General features: G+C 29.9%; 1 protein-coding gene across 19 annotated transcripts in view; it reads right to left on the reverse strand.

Annotated features, from left to right (window-relative positions):
• Window positions 1–3,691: 3,691 nt before the first annotated feature.
• The window catches only part of LOC134707553 (centriolin-like), an 83,410-nt gene continuing 67,389 nt past the window's right edge, over window positions 3,692–19,712 (reverse strand). For 5 of the 19 annotated variants that reach the window (XM_063567409.1, XM_063567410.1, XM_063567407.1 and 2 more), the window contains 17 exons: window positions 18,999–19,216; window positions 18,350–18,507; window positions 17,940–18,013; window positions 17,250–17,438; window positions 16,546–16,599; window positions 15,620–15,721; window positions 15,062–15,131; window positions 14,283–14,383; window positions 13,324–13,407; window positions 12,708–12,761; window positions 9,235–9,375; window positions 8,070–8,147; window positions 6,932–7,051; window positions 6,013–6,087; window positions 5,654–5,872; window positions 4,813–4,924; window positions 3,692–4,616 (listed from right to left, as the gene is read on the reverse strand). In XM_063567409.1, coding sequence (XP_063423479.1) covers window positions 4,603–4,616; window positions 4,813–4,924; window positions 5,654–5,872; window positions 6,013–6,087; window positions 6,932–7,051; window positions 8,070–8,147; window positions 9,235–9,375; window positions 12,708–12,761; window positions 13,324–13,407; window positions 14,283–14,383; window positions 15,062–15,131; window positions 15,620–15,721; window positions 16,546–16,599; window positions 17,250–17,438; window positions 17,940–18,013; window positions 18,350–18,507; window positions 18,999–19,216 — 1,863 coding nt within the window. In that variant the 3' untranslated portion in view covers window positions 3,692–4,602. The remainder of the gene's footprint in view (window positions 4,617–4,812; window positions 4,925–5,653; window positions 5,873–6,012; window positions 6,088–6,931; window positions 7,052–8,069; window positions 8,148–9,234; window positions 9,376–12,707; window positions 12,762–13,323; window positions 13,408–14,282; window positions 14,384–15,061; window positions 15,132–15,619; window positions 15,722–16,545; window positions 16,600–17,249; window positions 17,439–17,939; window positions 18,014–18,349; window positions 18,508–18,998; window positions 19,217–19,712) is intronic. The other 14 variants (XM_063567426.1, XM_063567418.1, XM_063567414.1 and 11 more) reach the window with 13 other exon arrangements.

Genomic DNA, 19,712 nt, shown 5'->3' on the forward strand with positions numbered 1-19,712 from the left:
GAAAAGGATGAATCGTACTGTGTACAAATTTACTCAGATTCAAACCTTATTGTTTTGAAACTGGCATGATTTAGATGTATGATTTCTACATCGACAACATGTTTGTTTGGAGGGAGTGTTTTTCAAATAACAGTCGATTGGCTTTCCATGGCAACCAAATGTATCCCTCTTCTTGCCGACATATTCCTCTTTTGATGAGACTGACTACATACTTTATGAAGAATAAACAGAAGCTAGCATTGTCCTTTAACTTCAAATTTGCTATATCCTCACACATTTTGTCATCATAAAGGAATTTATGCAACTGTCAAACAAGTGGGAGGATTAGCTAGCTTTAGAAACAGGTTATATCCACCATTTTATACTTAAGGAAATGGCTGTACCAAGTCAGAAATGTGACAGTTTTTCTCCATAAGCAAGACGTGTTTGATCTTTTGATTTTGTGATTTTATGAACGACTTTCCGTTTTGAATTTCACTTCAAGTTTGGTATTTTTGTTATTTTACTCGTCCCCCATCAAACTTAAACTAAAGGATACAACAGCCTCTGATCTTGACTTCGTCTAAAAATTATCAATGAAGTTCAGTTGAGTACAAAACTTTACGACATGAAATTGAGAATGGATGGAATGCGGAATGTGTCAAAGAGACAACAACCCAACAAAAGAGTAGAAAAAAGACGAAGGCCACCGATGGGCAAGAAAATGGAGCACCAACCAACTTTGGACAGACGCAAATATGTGGCAGGGTTAAACATGTTTAGTGTCAATAGTGAGATCACAACCTTTCCTCTATAAATATGTTTCACAGTTGAAGATGGATACCTTCCAGTTGTTGAACCAACAATCCTGTCCACTTTTCCATGTTTGTGACCTACAAAATAAGACCCATCATTGAGTTATACTTACATGAGCAGAACCACAGCTGCAACATATGGAGCAGGATTTGCTTATCTTTCCATGTTTTAATATTCCTTTGGTATCTATTGCATCTTTTTACGCTGTCCACCCTACCGGATTGTATTCTGTATGTCTGGCACCACAGTCGAGACAATAAAACAAGGTCATCTATTCACCCAACAAATGGAAGTTTTTAACGACCTTGACTGGCTATATAGCCCTTGCACGGTCGGTAAACTATTCACCCAATAGAATTGACCTAGTTTTTACACTCCCAACAAATATGACCTTACTGGATTACAATGAAAACGTTTAAGGTTGATCACTGATCCTTGAACAATCTATGAATATCACATGTAAAAGTCTGCATACATTGCAATGTTTCTATTTACCAAACATAATTGTTCTACTCATGAGTGAGAAAATTGTTAAAAAAAACACATTGTTTATGGAGGGAGGGTAGGAGGGGTCCTGATCCCGAAATCCCGGGCTTAAAAAACGAATTCCCGAGGTCCCGAAATTCGAAAAAAGAATTCCCGAGCTTAAAAACACCTGATCCCGGAGTCCCGATAAAGGTCCTATCCTCCTCTTTATGCATTCCCTAAATTATGGTAATGTATATAATGACACCAGACATCACCAACATTCCATATGAGTTTTTTCCTGAGGGAACCAGAACAAAGTGTGAACAATTTATAAAATCAAATGAACCAAACTTCAATTTTATTAGACATGATCTTAATTGATGAACAACAAATCGTCAAACGATCTCAAAACCAAAGAAAGCCTGCCTTCTTTGAAAAAAACCAGTAGGTAAATAACATCGGATGACAATAAGTCACCACTTGAAGTTTAGGTCCATTTTCGTTTGATCAGGTCACCAACATGTGTATCAGGGATTTTCAATGAGACATGAATTGTTGAAATGTGCATTCCTTGCTTCTTTGTTACATTTGTTTGTTTTTATATTGATTAAGGTTATAACACAATGTTAACTGCTGTTCCCCTATTTTTGACACTGTTACCTATCATGTTTGTTTGTTTGTTTGTTTGTTTATATTGATTAAGGTTATAACACAATGTTGACTGCTGTACCTCTATTTTTGACATTGTTACCTATCATGTTTGTGTGTTTGTTTGTTTTTATATTGATTAAGGTTATACCACAATGTTGACTGCTGTACCTCTATTTTTGACATTGTTACATATCATGTTTGTTTGTTTGTTTGTTTTTATATTTATTAAGGTTATAACACAATGTTGACTGCTGTACCCCTATTTTTGACATTGTTACCTATCATGTTTGTTTGTTTGTTTGTTTTTATATTGATTAAGTTTATACCACAATGTTGACTGCTGTACCCCTATTTTTGACATTGTTACCTATCATGATTGTTTGTTTGTTTGTTTGTTTTTATATTGATTAAGTTTATACCACAATGCTGACTGCTGTACCCCTATTTTTGACATTGTTACCTATCATGTTTGTTTGTTTGTTTGTTTGTTTGTTTTTATATTGATTAAGGTTATACCACAATGTTGACTTTTGTACCCCTATTTTTGACATTGTTACCTATCATGATTGTTTGTTTGTTTTTATATTGATTAAGGTTATACCACAATGTTGACTGCTGTACCCCTATTTTTGACATTGTTACCTATCATGATTGTTTGTTTGTTTTTATATTGATTAAGGTTATACCACAATGTTGACTGCTGTACCCCTATTTTTGACATTGTTACCTATCATGATTGTTTGTTTGTTTTTATATTGATTAAGGTTATACCACAATGTTGACTGCTGTACCCCTATTTTTGACATTGTTACCTATCATGATTGTTTGTTTGTTTTTATATTGATTAAGGTTATACCACAATGTTGACTGCTGTACCCCTATTTTTGACATTGTTACCTATCATGATTGTTTGTTTGTTTTTATATTGATTAAGGTTATACCACAATGTTGACTGCTGTACCCCTATTTTTGACATTGTTACCTGTCATGATTGTTTGTTTGTTTTTATATTGATTAAGTTTATACCACAATGTTGACTGCTGTACCCCTATTTTTGACATTGTTACCTGTCATGATTGTTTGTTTGTTTTTATATTGATTAAGGTTATACCACAATGTTGACTGCTGTACCCCTATTTTTGACATTGTTACCTATCATGTTTGCTTGTTTGTTTGTTTGTTTTTATATTGATTAAGGTTGTAACACAATGTTGACTGATGTACCCCTATTTTTGACAATGTTACCTATCATGTTTGTTTGTTTTATTGTTTGTTTTTATATTGATTAAGTTTATACCACAATGTTGACTGCTGTACCCCTATTTTTGACATTGTTACCTATCATGATTGTTTGTTTGTTTTTATATTGATTAAGGTTATACCACAATGTTGACTGCTGTACCCCTATTTTTGACATTGTTACCTATCATGTTTGTTTGTATCATTCTTGCATCGTTGTCAATATAATGGAATTTGACTGTCATACAAGTGAGAGGTTGAGCTGGCTAAAAAAAACAGGTTCAATGCACCATTTTCTAAATAAGAAAATGCCTACACCAAGTCAGGAATATGAGTTGTTATCCATTCGATCGATGTGTTTGAGCTTTTTATTTTGCCATTTGTTTAGGGGACTTTCCTTTTTAAATTTTCCCCTTAGTTCAGTATTTTTGTGATTTTACTTTTTACAGTTAAGTTGATTCCATTTATCTTATGAAATTATATAATTGTTGGTGGGCTATTTAGTAAATTGTTTAAAAAACAATAATAGCAACATACATTACATATAATAAATATTTATTTAGAATGCTCGAATCTTGTGTACGTTTGGCACTAACACTAAACAAATAGATAAATCATAAATTAATTCACTATGGAATACGTAAGCACATTACATTTATTACATTTTTAAATACAAACTGTTTTGAAAAGGTTTATTTCATTAAATCTAAAATGATATCCATATCATTTAAAATAGCAATCTCTGTAGATTTTTTGTTTTTTCTAAAATATATATTCTTTTCTAAATTATCCATATAGGTTGAAGAAAATTTAGGTAAAAAATTGAAAACTGAATGTGCATTATTAAAGATTCATAAATCAAATCTTTATTCAAAAATTACTTAAAATGCATTAAATATTCAATAATTAAAATGCATTAAATATTCAAACATCCATGCTATGTATGGAAATCTGTCTATATAAATAAATAAATTCCTAGAACTTATAAATCACTATGCAATGAGAATAATACTGTGTTATGATTTTTGTATTGATGTTTAAATTTTATTTACATTGCATAAATCTTCTATGATAACTAAAAAAAGTTTTTACCTTAAAAAATGTGGTATAATTAAACATAAAAAATTCTGGACGGAATATTTTCAGTGTTAAAAGTTTATATAAAATGACAAAGACTTTCTAAAAGAAAACATGTAAATTTTCTAGAAATATAAATACAAATATAAAAGAATAAATAAATATCACAGAAACTTTTCACGAAAATGTTGCAAAACCAGCATTTTATAATGTCTTGCAACCATTGCTAGGGATAAATGCTGAGAGGAACGAAATAAAAATGCACTTCCATCATAACTTCAGAACGTCTGCTGCCTATCAGTACCACTGACCATAAAGTCATTGCTGTCAGCTATCAACACGCAAATGTTTGTTTTTGTTCCCACATAAACTTCATGCTGTTAATACTGAAAAAGAAAAATTATATTTTGAAGTTATTAAGATATAAAAGAAGTGAGAGATGTGTAAATATCAAATCAAAAACTTGCTATAAAGTAGAACATTTCTTTGATAAAGAAAAAGGAAAAAGTATAAAAAGCAAATGGAAAACATTTAAACTTTACTATTACTGAATTTTAAAAGAAGACAAATTACACAACTTACATTCTCTGTCAGGAAATAGTGGACTAGGTGCACGATCTGTTGACCTTGATCGATGTCTCTGTGCTGAATAACTACGTTGTGACTGGCCAGGACTTGGCGATCTATTTCTATCCTATAATTACCAAGGAGTACATTGAAGATACAAATAAGATTTATAAATATGATTTTATTTGGGCTAATGTAAGTGTGGATTTCAAATTTATAGGGGGAAACATATGAATCAAAGATGTCAGTTGACAAATACAAGATGGACCATCACAACTCACAGTAAATTTGCATATTCATGACATTAAAAAAAACAATTAACTAATCTAATGAAAATCATTAACTCAAGGTTCCACTGAAGTCAAAATATAGGACACTTCATAAACATCTAAACTTTGCCTGTATTTGTCAACGTATAATGAATAAAGTCAAAAACAATGAGAACATATGTTCATTTAAACATACTTAACATATACACACTATGTAAATTGTAAAGAAAACTTGAAATTGTTATGTTGTGGCCAAACCAGTTCTTGTGGTGAACACCAAATTTTCAAAAAATTTCTATAGGCCTGCGAGACAACTTAATTTGCTTAAAATTGGTATGGACGAATACTGTTACATGTAATGCAGGGCAAGCTCATGTTGATTTGCCAAATACATATGTTTTAATGGCATATTTGTCCAATTTCTGTAATGTACCTTCGATATTCGTTCACTTAGATACATGAAATTGATTACTCGAAAATCAATACATTTTATGAAAAATCAACATGAGCTTGCCCTGCATTATATATAACAGTATTCGTCTTCGTGTTTAACACTTCAAGAATTCACAAAATTTGTTGCTACTTACAAGTATCATTGCTGTATCTAGTACAGATTTGCCTGGTGATGATGACCTTGTCCTTGTTCTAGTAGATCTTCGTTGGTCATCTGAAGAGTCACCCGTATTCACTAAAACCTCTTGTAAAGTATTAAGTTTATCTCTCAGACTTTCTATCGTTCCTTCTGACTGTAACCTAGCTGTTTCCATGGCATCGGCATGTCGTTTCATTTGCTGCTGAAGCTGATACTACAAAAAACAATTATATTTTAAAGAATAAAATTCTTTAGATGAAATTGTCAACATTGCAAAAAAATACTTAAAATCTAATACAGACGCCTTGGAATCGATAACAGGATTGACAGATATTTCAAATTTTTAATACATACCCTTAAATAATCTTGTTCTTCGGTTAGCTTTCCTCTTAGATCTGTTTGAATATTCTCCTTGTTTTCAGATATGACCTAAAACATTAAACTCTCTTATTTAAAAAATGCCAATACTCATTTGAAATACATGGCTTATAAATTGGTCAATTGTGTTTTTCATCTACATAGTTTTCAGTAGTGCTGAATCGAAACATTTCAAAAAAGCCGAAATCAAATACTAATATAATTTTTCTTGTCTACGGTATACAATGCAAACAGATGAAAATGAATAGTAATAACTTAATTTTCAATACTTTTTTTATAAACATATGCTGAATAAAGCTAATGTTGATGAGTATACAGTATAAAGAGAGTTATAATATTGATCTGTATAATGTTGAGTTAAATGTCTACTAGTAATCACTATTAATTTAAGGTGTTGAACTAAATAACAAAATGTACAGGATCTTTTTAACCAAGCTTAAGAATTTCACTTCTAGTTCTTTTTATTAATTTTCTATACTAAGCAACACAAGAAAGGCACCACTGTTTCACAAAAGTGATAAAATTATTTTTAACAGGTCACCCAAGTTGTCTTCGCAATTGTGTTTGTCACAATGTGTGTTAGATCAAAATTTTGCAAGAACAAAGATATCTATCCTGTAGGGAAAAAACAACAATCTCCAATTTTCTTAAATATTACATTTTTGGGACTGGAAAACTAATTTTCAGGAATCTTTTTTTGTTATTCTTAAAATCAGATCTAAGGTTTATACAGTTTTATATTAAAAATATAAAACAATATGAAATTCATTTTGAATACCATAATACACATTTTCTCTTTAGAATTTTTTTATTCAAATATTTGATGTTAATTAGTTTAATTGAAAGTGATTCTAGAATTGTAAATGATATTGATATGTAATATAATGGCTGCCACCTGTGGGAAATTCTGTTTCAGATTCTCAAGATGAATATCAAGGTCATCTTTGTCATCTGTGTGTTTGTTACTATCATCTGTGGTGTCTGCAAAGCCATTTGACCGTGGAGAGTGAAGAGCCTGGATAAATGCAAAACTATAAAGCTTTAGCTAAGAGAAGCATGCATTTTAGATCATGCATTGCTTAAATTCACTACAAGCAAAACATACTAAAATCAAAGTAAGACATGTGCAGCAAATACAAACAATCAAATGATCTATTCTAGCAAAACAAAATGAAAAATTGCAGTCAGCTATTTCATTAAATTGATGTTATGAGCTTAAAGGTTAATGAGAAAATAACTACATAGAGACAAAAGTTTTACAAATCTATAAGAATAAATGTTAATTTGCATATTAATCAGGAAAAATCACAGTATCTGACGATCAAAATTTATAGAGCTATTTTCATTTAGTTTACCTCACACTTTGAAAATATATTTGTTTATCCTATTCATTTGCGTATAGCCCAATTGAATCTTAAAGGTATGACTTGTATGATTAAAGTTTAAGAATGAATGTAAATCAACTCACACTGCACTACAAGGAATGTTAGGCTTTTTCAAAACATTCAAATTTTAGTAGCAGGAATGGTCATCAAGAAATTAAAAAAAATAATCTGGTAATGAGGAAAATAAATTGTTTTGGTCTTTAATGATTAGTAACATATATCTGAAAGGGGTTAGGCTTGACAAAAACTCTACATCTGTACTTTTAATCAAAATATATGTATAAGATAGCATTTAAAATTGTCCACTAATGGCAGAATTATCTTAAATTAGTATGAACGTTCTATAAATTTAGTCAAAATGCTTTAAAGTAAGATTTTTTTTAATGAATAAAAGCAGTAACACATTTCTTGCCCAACACCTGTGGTAAAAACCACAGTATATGAAATTCATACAGCCAACTTGCAGCCACAAAAAACACTGCCATCATCTCACTGTAGACTCAAACATTACACCAATGTTGCATACAAAATCACACACTGCCACCAGTGAAAGAAACTATTTTTGTTCACTAATTCACCTGACATCACTCTACCATAACCACCCTGCCCTCACTATGCCATTAACAGCCCCATCATTTGTTTACTTACAGTTTGTAATTTCTGTAGATGCCTGAGTTTATCTTCAAGCTCTTGTTCTTTTTGTCTTATTTCATTCTGGGTTAGTAACTGTAACACAGGGTAGATTAGCATCCTTCATAATTATGTATTTCATAACTTTCACACATGATTCATTTTTTGTTATGAATTGCTTTGGTTTGAAAAATTGGCAAATTTTGAAACAAAACATTTTTCACTACTTATGCCAGAATATTTAAAAAATTGTAAGTTTAATTTTTTAATAACAAAAATGCATCAAATCTGATGTAAAATCAAACTAAATACTACCAAATAAAATTGCACTGTGTTCTACTGAAAAATCAATTAATGTACTATTAAACTAATCAGACATATTAATGAAAATATAAGAAAAGAAAAATACTAAATAAATTAAAAATGAAATAAAAGCTTCTATATCATAAAGAAATTCAAAATAAAATGTCATAACAGCTGCAATGAATAATGTGTGATAAGCTTTGTCTACATATTACTAAGGATGCTTAAAAAACTTATGTTAGAAGATTCCATTAAACCAATAGATATTATTTCAGAAATGACAATTAGATTATTTGTGTATTAAACTTAAATTTTGTTTTAAGTGGTTAAGAGATATATAATAGTGAGTAAATTTTAGTAAAATAGTGAGCACATGACAAAAACTACAATATTCTATCATTATAATAACTCTTTTAATGGAATGGTCTGACTCCTTGGGATAAAATTTGATATTCAAGTTGATTATCAATTTGCTACATTTCAAATTTAAAGGACTCCCAAATTAAGCTATAGCAAGAAATGTCAAGATATTGAAGTCTGGGTAGTTCACATGCATCAATCAATAAGGAATGAAAGAAATGTATGCCTAATAGAAAAAGAAACTTATTGTGCCTATAAGCAAAGTAGCAGGTGGCACAATAAAATAAAATATTCATTTGGACAGATGCTTCCATAAAAAATATATAACAAGGTATATTTGCTTGCCTTAAGCTTGTGTACCGGCAGTCAGAGTAACAAAAACATAGAAGTAAAAGAAAAAGTTGTAAAAGAACATGCTTCACTCAATTTTAAATATACTAAAATTTTTAGAAACGTTAGAACTAATGTTACAGGAAGTGACTGTTACACACGCCATGTTTTAAACATGTGGAAATACTACCTGTCTTTTTATATCTTTCCTGTCTTTTCTTATTCGACTCAATTCTCCATCTAGACGATTAGCTCTGTTAAAATGTTCTTCAGCTAAGGACTGCAGTTCTGTTACTTGTGAATTTGCTCTCTTTGACATAGTTTTCCTTTCCTATTGAAATTGAAAGAAAAAAATAATAATAAATTAGTCAACATTAGCAAGGTGCTTTATTTTCCTTTTGTTAGAATTTCATTTACTGTATGAATAAATAGATGATATTTCATCTGGATATTGTTCCATCAAAAGTCTTTCTACAACTAGAATCTGATCTGTAAAATACATTGGTTAAGACTTTAAATAAGGTCAAACATAACTGTCAACCTGATCAATTGATTAGAACTAATCTCTTAATATTTTGAATGATTATTTTCAATTACTTAATTTTCTGTCAAAAGGTTAGGTAAATAGTATCAAAATAAAGGTTAAATTTTACTTAGGAAAAGTTGGCCTTCACAAAATTTTGATGTTCTGTTTACTACCCTAGGTTATTAATCTGTATCATACATTTATACTGTAATGATAAATAAATATTGAGGAATTTCTAAATATAAAATATATATATGAGCAACAGTATTGAACAGAAGAAAGGTGCATGTCTCACAGCTGTAATAAACAAATGCATACATTTTTTACACAGATAATAAGAAGGCCAAATAAGCTAGTACTACTCGCTTGATACTCAGCATAATTTAGTCAGTATCAAGCCTCATGTGTTGTATGCCTCTATTTAAGTATTTCTGGTTGAAGGAAATGTAGAATGTATCCTAAAATTAATGTTTTTAGGGGCACACATTTTGTCTTGTCTGCCTTCACATGTAGTTTTTTTTTTAAATGGCAGTGAAATATAGAATTCAATGTAGTATTTTTTTCCTGATGCAGCATTTACATTATTTCCAAAATTAAACAACCTTAGTGAGCACGCTCACATACCCCACGTCCACACATTGTCATTGGGGAAATAAAATATGTGTAAGAAAAAAAATTGCATCATAATTTCCTTTCAATATGCACTTCTGCATAGTATGTCCTTATTATCTACAAAGTTTCATAACATTATGTTGTGTGGTTTCAGAGGAGTTGAGATGACAAACTGTTGCAGTAGTACATTAAAGCAAATAAGTTCATGAAGTTCAAAGGGACACAACTCCTAGAAAAAAAAATTGCATCATAAATTTCCTGTCAATATGCACATCTACATAGTATGTCCTTATTATATGAAAAGGTTTCGTGAAATTCTGTTGTGTGGTTTGAGAGGAGTTGCGATGACAAACTGTTGCAGTAGTACATTAAAGTTAATAAGTTCAAAGGGGCGTAACTCCTAGAAAAAAATTGAATTGCAATTTCCCGTCGATATGCACAACTACATAGTATGTCCTTATTATCTGAAAAGGTTTCGTGAAATTCTGTTGTGTGGTTTGAGAGGAGTTGCGATGACAAACTGTTGCAGTAGTACATTAAAGTAAATAAGTTCAAAGGGGCGTAACTCCTAGAAAAAAAATTGAATCGCAATTTCCCGTCGATATGCACAACTACATAGTATGTCCTTATTATCTGAAAAGGTTTCTAGAAATTCTGTATGTGGTTTGAGAGGAGTTGCGATGACAAACTGTTGCAGTAGTACATTAAAGTAAATTAGTTCAAAGGGGCGTAACTCCTAGAAAAAAAATTGAATTGCAATTTCCCGTCCATATGCACAACTACATAGTATGTCCTTATTATCTGAAAAGGTTTTCGTGAAATTCTGTTGTGTGGTTTGAGAGGAGTTGCGATGACAAACTGTTGCAGTATTACATTAAAGTAAATAAGTTCAAAGGGGCGTAACTCCTAGAAAAAAAATTGAATCACAATTTCCCGTCGATATGCACAACTACATAGTATGTCCTTATTATCTGAAAAGGTTTCGTGAAATTCTGTTGTGTGGTTTGAGAGGAGTTGCAATGACAAACTGTTGCAGTAGTACATTAAAGTAAATTAGTTCAAAGGGGCGTAACTCCTAGAAAAAAAATTGAATTGCAATTTCCCGTCGATATGCACAACTGCATAGTATGTCCTTATTATCTGAAAAGGTTTTCGTGAAAATCTGTTGTGTGGTTTGAGAGGAGTTGCGATGACAAACTGTTGCAGTAGTACATTAAAGTAAATAAGTTCAAAGGGGCGTAACTCCTAGAAAAAAAAATGAATCGCAATTTCCCGTCGATATGCACAACTACATAGTATGTTCTTATTATCTGAAAAGGTTTTGTGAAATTCTGTTGTGTGGTTTGAGAGGAGTTGTGATGACAAGAAACAGGACTGACGGACGGACGGAATGACGGACGGACGGACAGACGGGTCAAAAACATTATACCCTCCGCAACTCGTTGCGTGGGGTATAAAAATGAAAACGTAGATTTTTTTAATGTACTGAAATACTTAACTTACAATGATTTAAACAAAACAAGAAACTAGAAATATGATATACTTTAAATCTATCTTTCATTGCAGCCACAACAACCCCCAAATTATCATCAACAATAGAAATATGAATGCTGAGTCTTGAAAATATGTATTTTGGCAATAGCTTTAAGACTAAGAGTAATATTTCTGAAAAGCTGTATGATTTATGATGGAGGGCCTAGATTGTGTAGTTTATATAGTTTGTACAGGATTTACAACTGGTAAGTTACATGAACAAGACATGCTGGAAATGCGTGTGACATTGGCATATATTTTTCTGATGAAATATCATTAACAACAATATACAGGTCAGAAATCACTTATAAGTATCAACAAAAAACACTCAAAAATATGATTACTATTCATTAAAACAGACATTAGAAACACAAATCTACCAATCTAATAGTTAGGTAAAGAGGCTCAATTCAGGCAAAATAAACTCATCATGATTAATATGATTTCAAAGGATGATAATATGAGTAAATGGATAGACAAAATGATTAACAAGGAAAAACATGATAATGGGAAGGAAATTGTTGATTATTAAATGATTACAGATTTAAAATGACATGTGTTTTGTAGGATCAAATTCCACATGAAAAATATGATTAAATGAACATGCAAATGACAAATAGAGGCAACAATCCACAAATATTGATATGGGCAACACATCCACGAATACAACTAATGATTATAAATCAATATAAGAAAATAATCCACAAACACGACTAAAGATTAATCTATATGGGCAAAACATCCACAAATCATATTGGATGGGCAGACAGCAACTATAAATATTGGATGTAAAATTAATCATTAGTGACTAGAAATTAAACTACAGCTCTGCAAGAAAAAGTATTACTTTGAACAGGATAACTCACATATATAACAAGAGATTAATAGTAAGATTTTCTTTAACAAAGTAATATTGGTTCATCCATTTTTTTAAAACATGTTAAATTTCAGTAGGGTTATCAGTTGATTATTAAACCAATCAGTAGTACTACCTTTGATTTTATGCATTTTTCAAAACTTTTCAACATGCAATTACCAACTAGGAGCTAGAAAAATATAAATATTTCTTATTTTATTAATTATTCAACTATAAACCACATAGTGTTGCAGAAAGAAATTAAAATCATAGGAACTTTTAGTTTTCAAAACAGACATCAATTTCTTTGACAATTAATGGTTGTCTTCTTTAAAAAGTCGACCACATATTTGAATTCTTTACACCGATACAGACAGCCCCCAACAAAGTTTCAAAAAGAAGGATTAAAATGTTTTCTAATCAGTAGTTAAGAGTAATCTAACTGTAAATTTAGGAAAGTTAACAGTGTATTGTAAAAGATAATATCTCTATAATGTATATAAATTCTAAAGCTAACATTGTTTCTTTCTCATTATTTCTATGCATATGAATAAACTATTGTCAATACTTCGGAGTACAAAAACTATTAATATGTATAAATCTGAATAAACAACAAGCATTGGTTAAATAGCATGCAAGCAGTGCACAACATCTAAAAAACAGTGCTGCAGCAAATAATTCTTTAAATCTGATTAGCTCCTCTGGTCACATAATTTAGATAATAAAGTGCTGCACCAAATTACTGCAGTTACCTGATTGGCTGCTTCCAGCTGATTTTTCAGATCATGAATTTTGTTCTCTAAATTCAGACGTTCACGGGTATTTTTTTCATTCTCCTATTGGTATTTGAGAAAGAGATATTTGTTAATAAAGAAATGATAGATGCTGTAAAAAAGTAACTGAAATTGTAAGTTCTAGCAAAAGCAAATTAAATCTACAAGAAATCATGTTTGCAAACAAAATTTGAAAAATGCCGCATTCCAATTAAGCTACTATGCTTTAACATCATGCAGAATAACAAAAGATTTAACAAAAATAATAATCTCCCATATACATTAGGTATGAAACCAAAATGAAATAATGTTTCAAAGGAAAATTGAACCCAAAATGAAATAGTAGTTCATGGGAAAACTGAAAGCAAAATTAAATAGTGGTTCATGGGAAAACTGAAAGCAAAATGAAATAGTGGTTCAAGAGAAAATTGACACAAAAATGAAATAGCAGTTTGAAGAAAAATGTATCACACACCTGATTCATATATATTAAAAAGCATAATCTGAATTTAAAAGAATAAATCGAGCAGGACTTATTCCCAAAATAACAATATAACATCTAGTCCAGATAAGTCTGTCTGTAGACCAGGAGTGAAAAGTTAAGGACAAACTGATAGCAATGATGTACTAAAAAGTCCAATAAAACTATTCACAAACTTATAAATGGCTCTTGATAATAACAGCTATATAAAATTCTTTCCAGTAATCATTTCTTACATGTTAATTCTACTACTATATCAATAAGGATCATGACAATCCATATGTCATATAAACAACTTAAAATGTTAGTCCTTTAATAAAAAAAGAGACGTTTTGGTGGACATGTGATTGGTTATGCTTGTTGTATTTTCATGCTGCCAATAATTTCATAATTTAAAGTTGTATCTATACCATGCAGCTGATTTTTAACTTTTAAAACTGAACTTTGCTTTATTTACCTGGGTAGAATTGGTTCTATGTTTCTGAAGTTCTTCATATGACCTTGACAAAGCTTTGGATAATTCGTTCTTTTCTTCGTTCCTGCTCAGTATTTCTCTTTCTGTTGAAAAAAAATTGAAATAATAGTTTTTTAAAAAGTTAAATAATCAAAGTATTTAGAAGTATCTCTTTTTACAGGCAATGACATTATTAAAATTTTGTGATATATGAATAAAAAATATTTGTGGCACAACCGTGCCGATATACCCTGATAGCTCTTAACTGTTAAAAAGTGCAAGTCTGCTAAAGAGACCCTTTATATGCACACTTATTATTTGAGTTGCTGATTATTTTAAACTTAGTTCCTATAGTTTTTGAGATAAGTGCCAAAAATGCTACCCAAAAAAGTAAAAAGTGACATGGGACAACTACAAAACAGATATTTGTCAATTTTCTGAAACTTTTAGATTTTATAGACCTTGTCATGCTATTTTTTTTTATTTTTGCCATTTTCACTTTAAACCATGCTCATATAGAATAAAGAAAAAATAGCCAATAAACTGTGAAACATTGGAAATATTAATATTTCAGAGGATACAACTCCGTAACAGGTAGTTTGATTTATCAGAAATTATTAGGTAGATACATACATCTTGTTATGTTGATAATTTTTACCTTCTTTTTAATAAAATAGCATGTTGAAAATTAAATGAACTGTTTTGAATTGAGGAATATTGTTACTCTCAGCAGCGTGAATCTACACATTAAATTATATGATAGATAGAAAAAGATATCTTACCGAGGTCTTTCATAATCTTTTCCATTTCAATGAATTTCTCTTCATTCATTTGTAAAGCCTTGGACTCTTTCTACAAATATTTAAAATCAACTGATGAATTTAAATAAAACTCATGCATATCATAAGCAGAGTAGTCAAGCTTATACAATGATACTTACATGATCAAACAAGGTAAAAACACACTTAGCTAGGAAGGGAAATGAGGTTAGGATGCATGGGCCATTGATTTTCCTTAAATCTTACTGCAAGTCTCAGAAAAAAATTCAGCTTTCACCATTAACTTTCTGAACACAGAGTTTAATCAGTAATATTTCAGAAAAAAAAGAGATAAATGCATTATTTTAGATTTTCAGCTATTTTTGGACAAGCAAAAGTTGTATGCAAAATTTTACCAAAATTTGTAAATTAACAGTAAATCTGACATTTTCCTCCTTTGTAAATATGGAATTTTATGATCTTACTTCATTCATGTGCAATTCATTTAATTATTACAAGTGTTTCTGTTCTAAGCACCATGGGAGATAACTCCTTTCATCTGTTTCAAGGGAGATAATTTACCTTCAGATTATTCATTGTAGATGTGGCATCATCCAACTCAATTTGTTTGGTATGTAAATCTGATCGAATGTGATCCAATTCGATGTTAGCATTACTGACCAACTGTAAGGGAAAAGCAGTGAAGAGATACCATAGAAAACAGATATGGAAATGATGCATTATTTGTTCAAGAAAAGAACTTGGATTGAATCAGTCTAGCAATTTTGATGAAATCTAACATTTGTTTACGAAATTCAAATAATCACAAAAGTATTTTTTTCCTTAATCCACAAAAATTGGTACTTACAATAAAAAATTAATCCACAGTATGTCATTAATTTTTATCCAAATTTTTGTTGTTGGTATAAATAGTAATCAAAATGGTAGAGAAAGGACATTTTCTAAAATATCCAGATAAATATGAATTTCTCTAGTATTTTACTTTAATGATGCATCATTTTAGAAAAAAATATTATATGCACAGTTTAATATGTTAACATGCTAGAAAGAGATTTATATATATTTGGAAATTTTCATGCATATTCAGTAGTATTTTGCGACTGACTTTAATTATGTCATTTTGAATTTATCAATGCTTTTATCGAACACCAAGAAATCTATTATGCATAAATAAGTTATACTGTCTTCACATGAAAATCTCCTTTTTAAATTCTAAAATTATTTTCGATTCCTTTAAACCAAATTTCTACATTAATAACATTTTTTTAATCTCACTATAAATATGTAATTTCTATTTTTTTCTAATATACTTAGAAAACACCTTTACCATACTTTTAAAGAAATAAAATTGAAAATAGTCATAGTTTTATTAATTTTAATTGTCCCATTAAATTATTTCTAATAAGCATAGATTCAGAACACACCATTATAATTTTTCATAAAGAAATAAAAGTAAAGCTTAAAATAAAGCAAGAAGTCATACTTACATGGTTAAGCTTCTTTTCTTCACGTTCAACATCTTTTCTTACTTTATTCAATGCCTGTTATGATAATGATATATAATTAAAGTTGAAAAAAAGTTTAAATACAACATCTTTTCTTACTTAATCAGTGCCTGTTATGAAATAAAATTATACAGTACTTGAAATAAAGGTTTAAGAAAAAGTGAACATGTGATTATGAAAAATTTTTTTTTTTTTCCATAGAGCTTAATTCAAAAAACATAATGGATTTTTTTCATAGTAATAACCTTCCCCTTACATTTGGAACTTTTTTGGTATAGGTCTAATACAAACTTGCTATTTTGGAGATAAATTTTTATATTTGAATATTTGCAGACATCAATTGAGAATTAGATGGTTGCAAAACTTAAAATACAATACTGATATCTCCACTGTATTGCCACTAATAGAAAATACTGCTAGATACATTCAGAAAATGGCCAAACAACATCTGTGCTTTTGTACACAACTTCATTCCATCATTCGTGGAATTGAATCAAAATGAACAATACAATTTTGCATTAGAAGGTAGTAATTTTCACTTTTTACAGATCAATTTAAATATTCTAGACAGTCTATTGTTTAAAACCATGATGCCGTTTCTTGTTTCAGGGTGCTTAAGGGCTGTTGAGTCATTAACCTCTACCCCACATCTATTTGTATTTATATATTAACTTAATTAAACGAACCATTTTTGTTTCTTGATACTCCAGTTGTTTGTTGTTGACATTCTTTAACAAGTCCTGTAACTCTAGTTGTTTTGATTTTTCTTGTCGTAAATAGTCATCATGAGCCAGGCGACTTTGGCGTATTCCTTCATTTAATCTTTCATATTCCAATTTAGCTTCATCTCTTTTCATATAAGTATCTTTCAAATCCTGAAATGAAAGTTTTTAAAAAAAATGAACAATAATTCATAGTGGCAATACACATGCATAATGATATTTCTAAATGATCATCTGTTTTGGATATTGAAGTGGACTATATACAACTATTTCATCATCATTTTTTTCAAATCCACCAAAAGCAACTTTACTTCATTATTCTTTGGATTCCTATTTTTTTATTGATTTCACAGGTATAGTGGAATCATGAATGAATAAAGATGTTCAACAAATCAATTCAGGAAATTAATATCCATGAAATGATATAAATCCGTATGTAAGATAAATAATGCGAATTTGAAATGTATTAATATATCTTTTATCTATATTAAATCAAGATTCACAGTTTTACTTTTTTGTGTAGAAATGTGCAATTTCCATTCAATGAGTCCTAAAAAAACCCACATAAATTTGGAGATTTTATATTGTGTGAACTCAAACATAAATTTTAATTATTGTAGCTAAAGCAGAAAACAAATGTCATACTGTACACACCGTTTGTAAACTTTCATATCTGTCATCTGAATCTCGAATGTTCTCTTTCAATGACTTTACTTCACTTCTGCATTCTAAAAACAACACAAGTAAAAATTAAATAACAAAAATAACAAACTAAGGCATGAAAGCCATGTTCAAACTATGCTTATGTTGATAGAACATCCACTGATACAATGACTGTTTGAAGAAAAAAAAAATGTGCAAAAAAAATCAAATCTTTCCATAACACAAATAATTGATAATAAGTCCAACATTTCTTTAAGTATATTCCAATCAAATTTCAAGCAAATCCTTGTACAGTATGTATTCAAAAAATCTATCTTTTGCAAGACAAAACATGCTCACTGAAAAAATTAACCTTATCCTAAATAGCAAATCATCAGACTATTTTGAACATAAATCCTCACCTTTACAAGCCAGTTTTAATTGTTGAACCTCTTTCTGTAATGCTGTTCTCTGATGATTAGCTTCATCCATTTCTTTTTCTCTCTGTCTCAGTTCTATTTCTAGTTTTTCTGACCGTCTGCTGGTTACTTCTATCTTTTCTTCCAATGCCTGATGATTTCTACAAACCAGATTTTAATGTAATTATATGATTTATTTATTAAACTTTATAAATAGTTCTTTTAAACCTTAGAACTGAAAAATTAATATAAATAGATTTTTTTGTTTATATTAACATTTTACTGACAAAGTCTTATAAAACTATTTTTTAGGTTTTATTTTACATTTAAAATAGTGTTTGAAATCATTTTATATATTTGCAGTTTTCCTGAAAAGCAATCACTATTACTATATAAAATAGGCATTGAAAGGAGACTTGTCTTATGGGCACTCAATACCATATCTTCTTATCTTTATTGGTTAAGAAAACACAACAGCAGTATTATTGTGATTCAAAAGAAAATTAAGGGAAAAAATTCAGCCTCATAGCCAATGTTATATTGTTTTGAAGCTCTTTTTCTTTTTGAAAGATATACTTTTTAAACAACAAAAAAATGTTTAAAAAGGTGCTCAAAAACTATTGGAAAATTAAATAACAAATATAGAAACTACCTTTTCATCATTATCATTTTATTATCCATATCTTTACATGAATCATCTAATAAATCTCTCTCCCTATTCATAGCTGCTACCCTGTCTTCTAATGACTGTTTCTCTAGTGTTAATCTTTCCACTTCCTGTCTGTCACGGTCTAGTGCCTGTCGTAATCTCTCAACCTCTGCTGACTTTCTACTTGTTTCTGCATTCAATTGTTCTAACTCTGACTTTTCCTACAAATTATTAATCAAATCAGCACTTTTGCTCAAAACTGGCACTAAAAGCTTAAGACAAGTGTTCATTTGTGTATGTGTGGCTACACATTCTGGATGATTTTCACTGTGAGGTACCAGTTTCAAACTCATTTATGCCAATTTTGATATTGTGTATGACATTTTGAGACAGTTTATAGGTGATTTTTTGCTCTGTGAGTACCATTGTCACATTATTCAATGATGACATACATATCTATGCTTTAGTTATTGTGGTGACATAGTGTGACTTGTAACTGTGAGGTACCAGTGTCAATCTCTAAAGCTCATTATAAGTCATTTGTTAATGAGGGATATGAGAAGTCCTAATCCTCTTAAATGATGTTGTTTCTTGAACATTTTTATCTTTTATGGGGAAGGGGCAGAATCAATACATGCTTTTACCTTACCATTTTTCCATTTCTATGTTACTATATGACAGAGGCACAATTCAACAAAATTTTAATTTCAACATTTT

The sequence above is a fragment of the Mytilus trossulus genome, chromosome 2 (assembly GCF_036588685.1).
Source record: "Mytilus trossulus isolate FHL-02 chromosome 2, PNRI_Mtr1.1.1.hap1, whole genome shotgun sequence".
NCBI lineage: Eukaryota > Metazoa > Mollusca > Bivalvia > Mytilida > Mytilidae > Mytilus > Mytilus trossulus.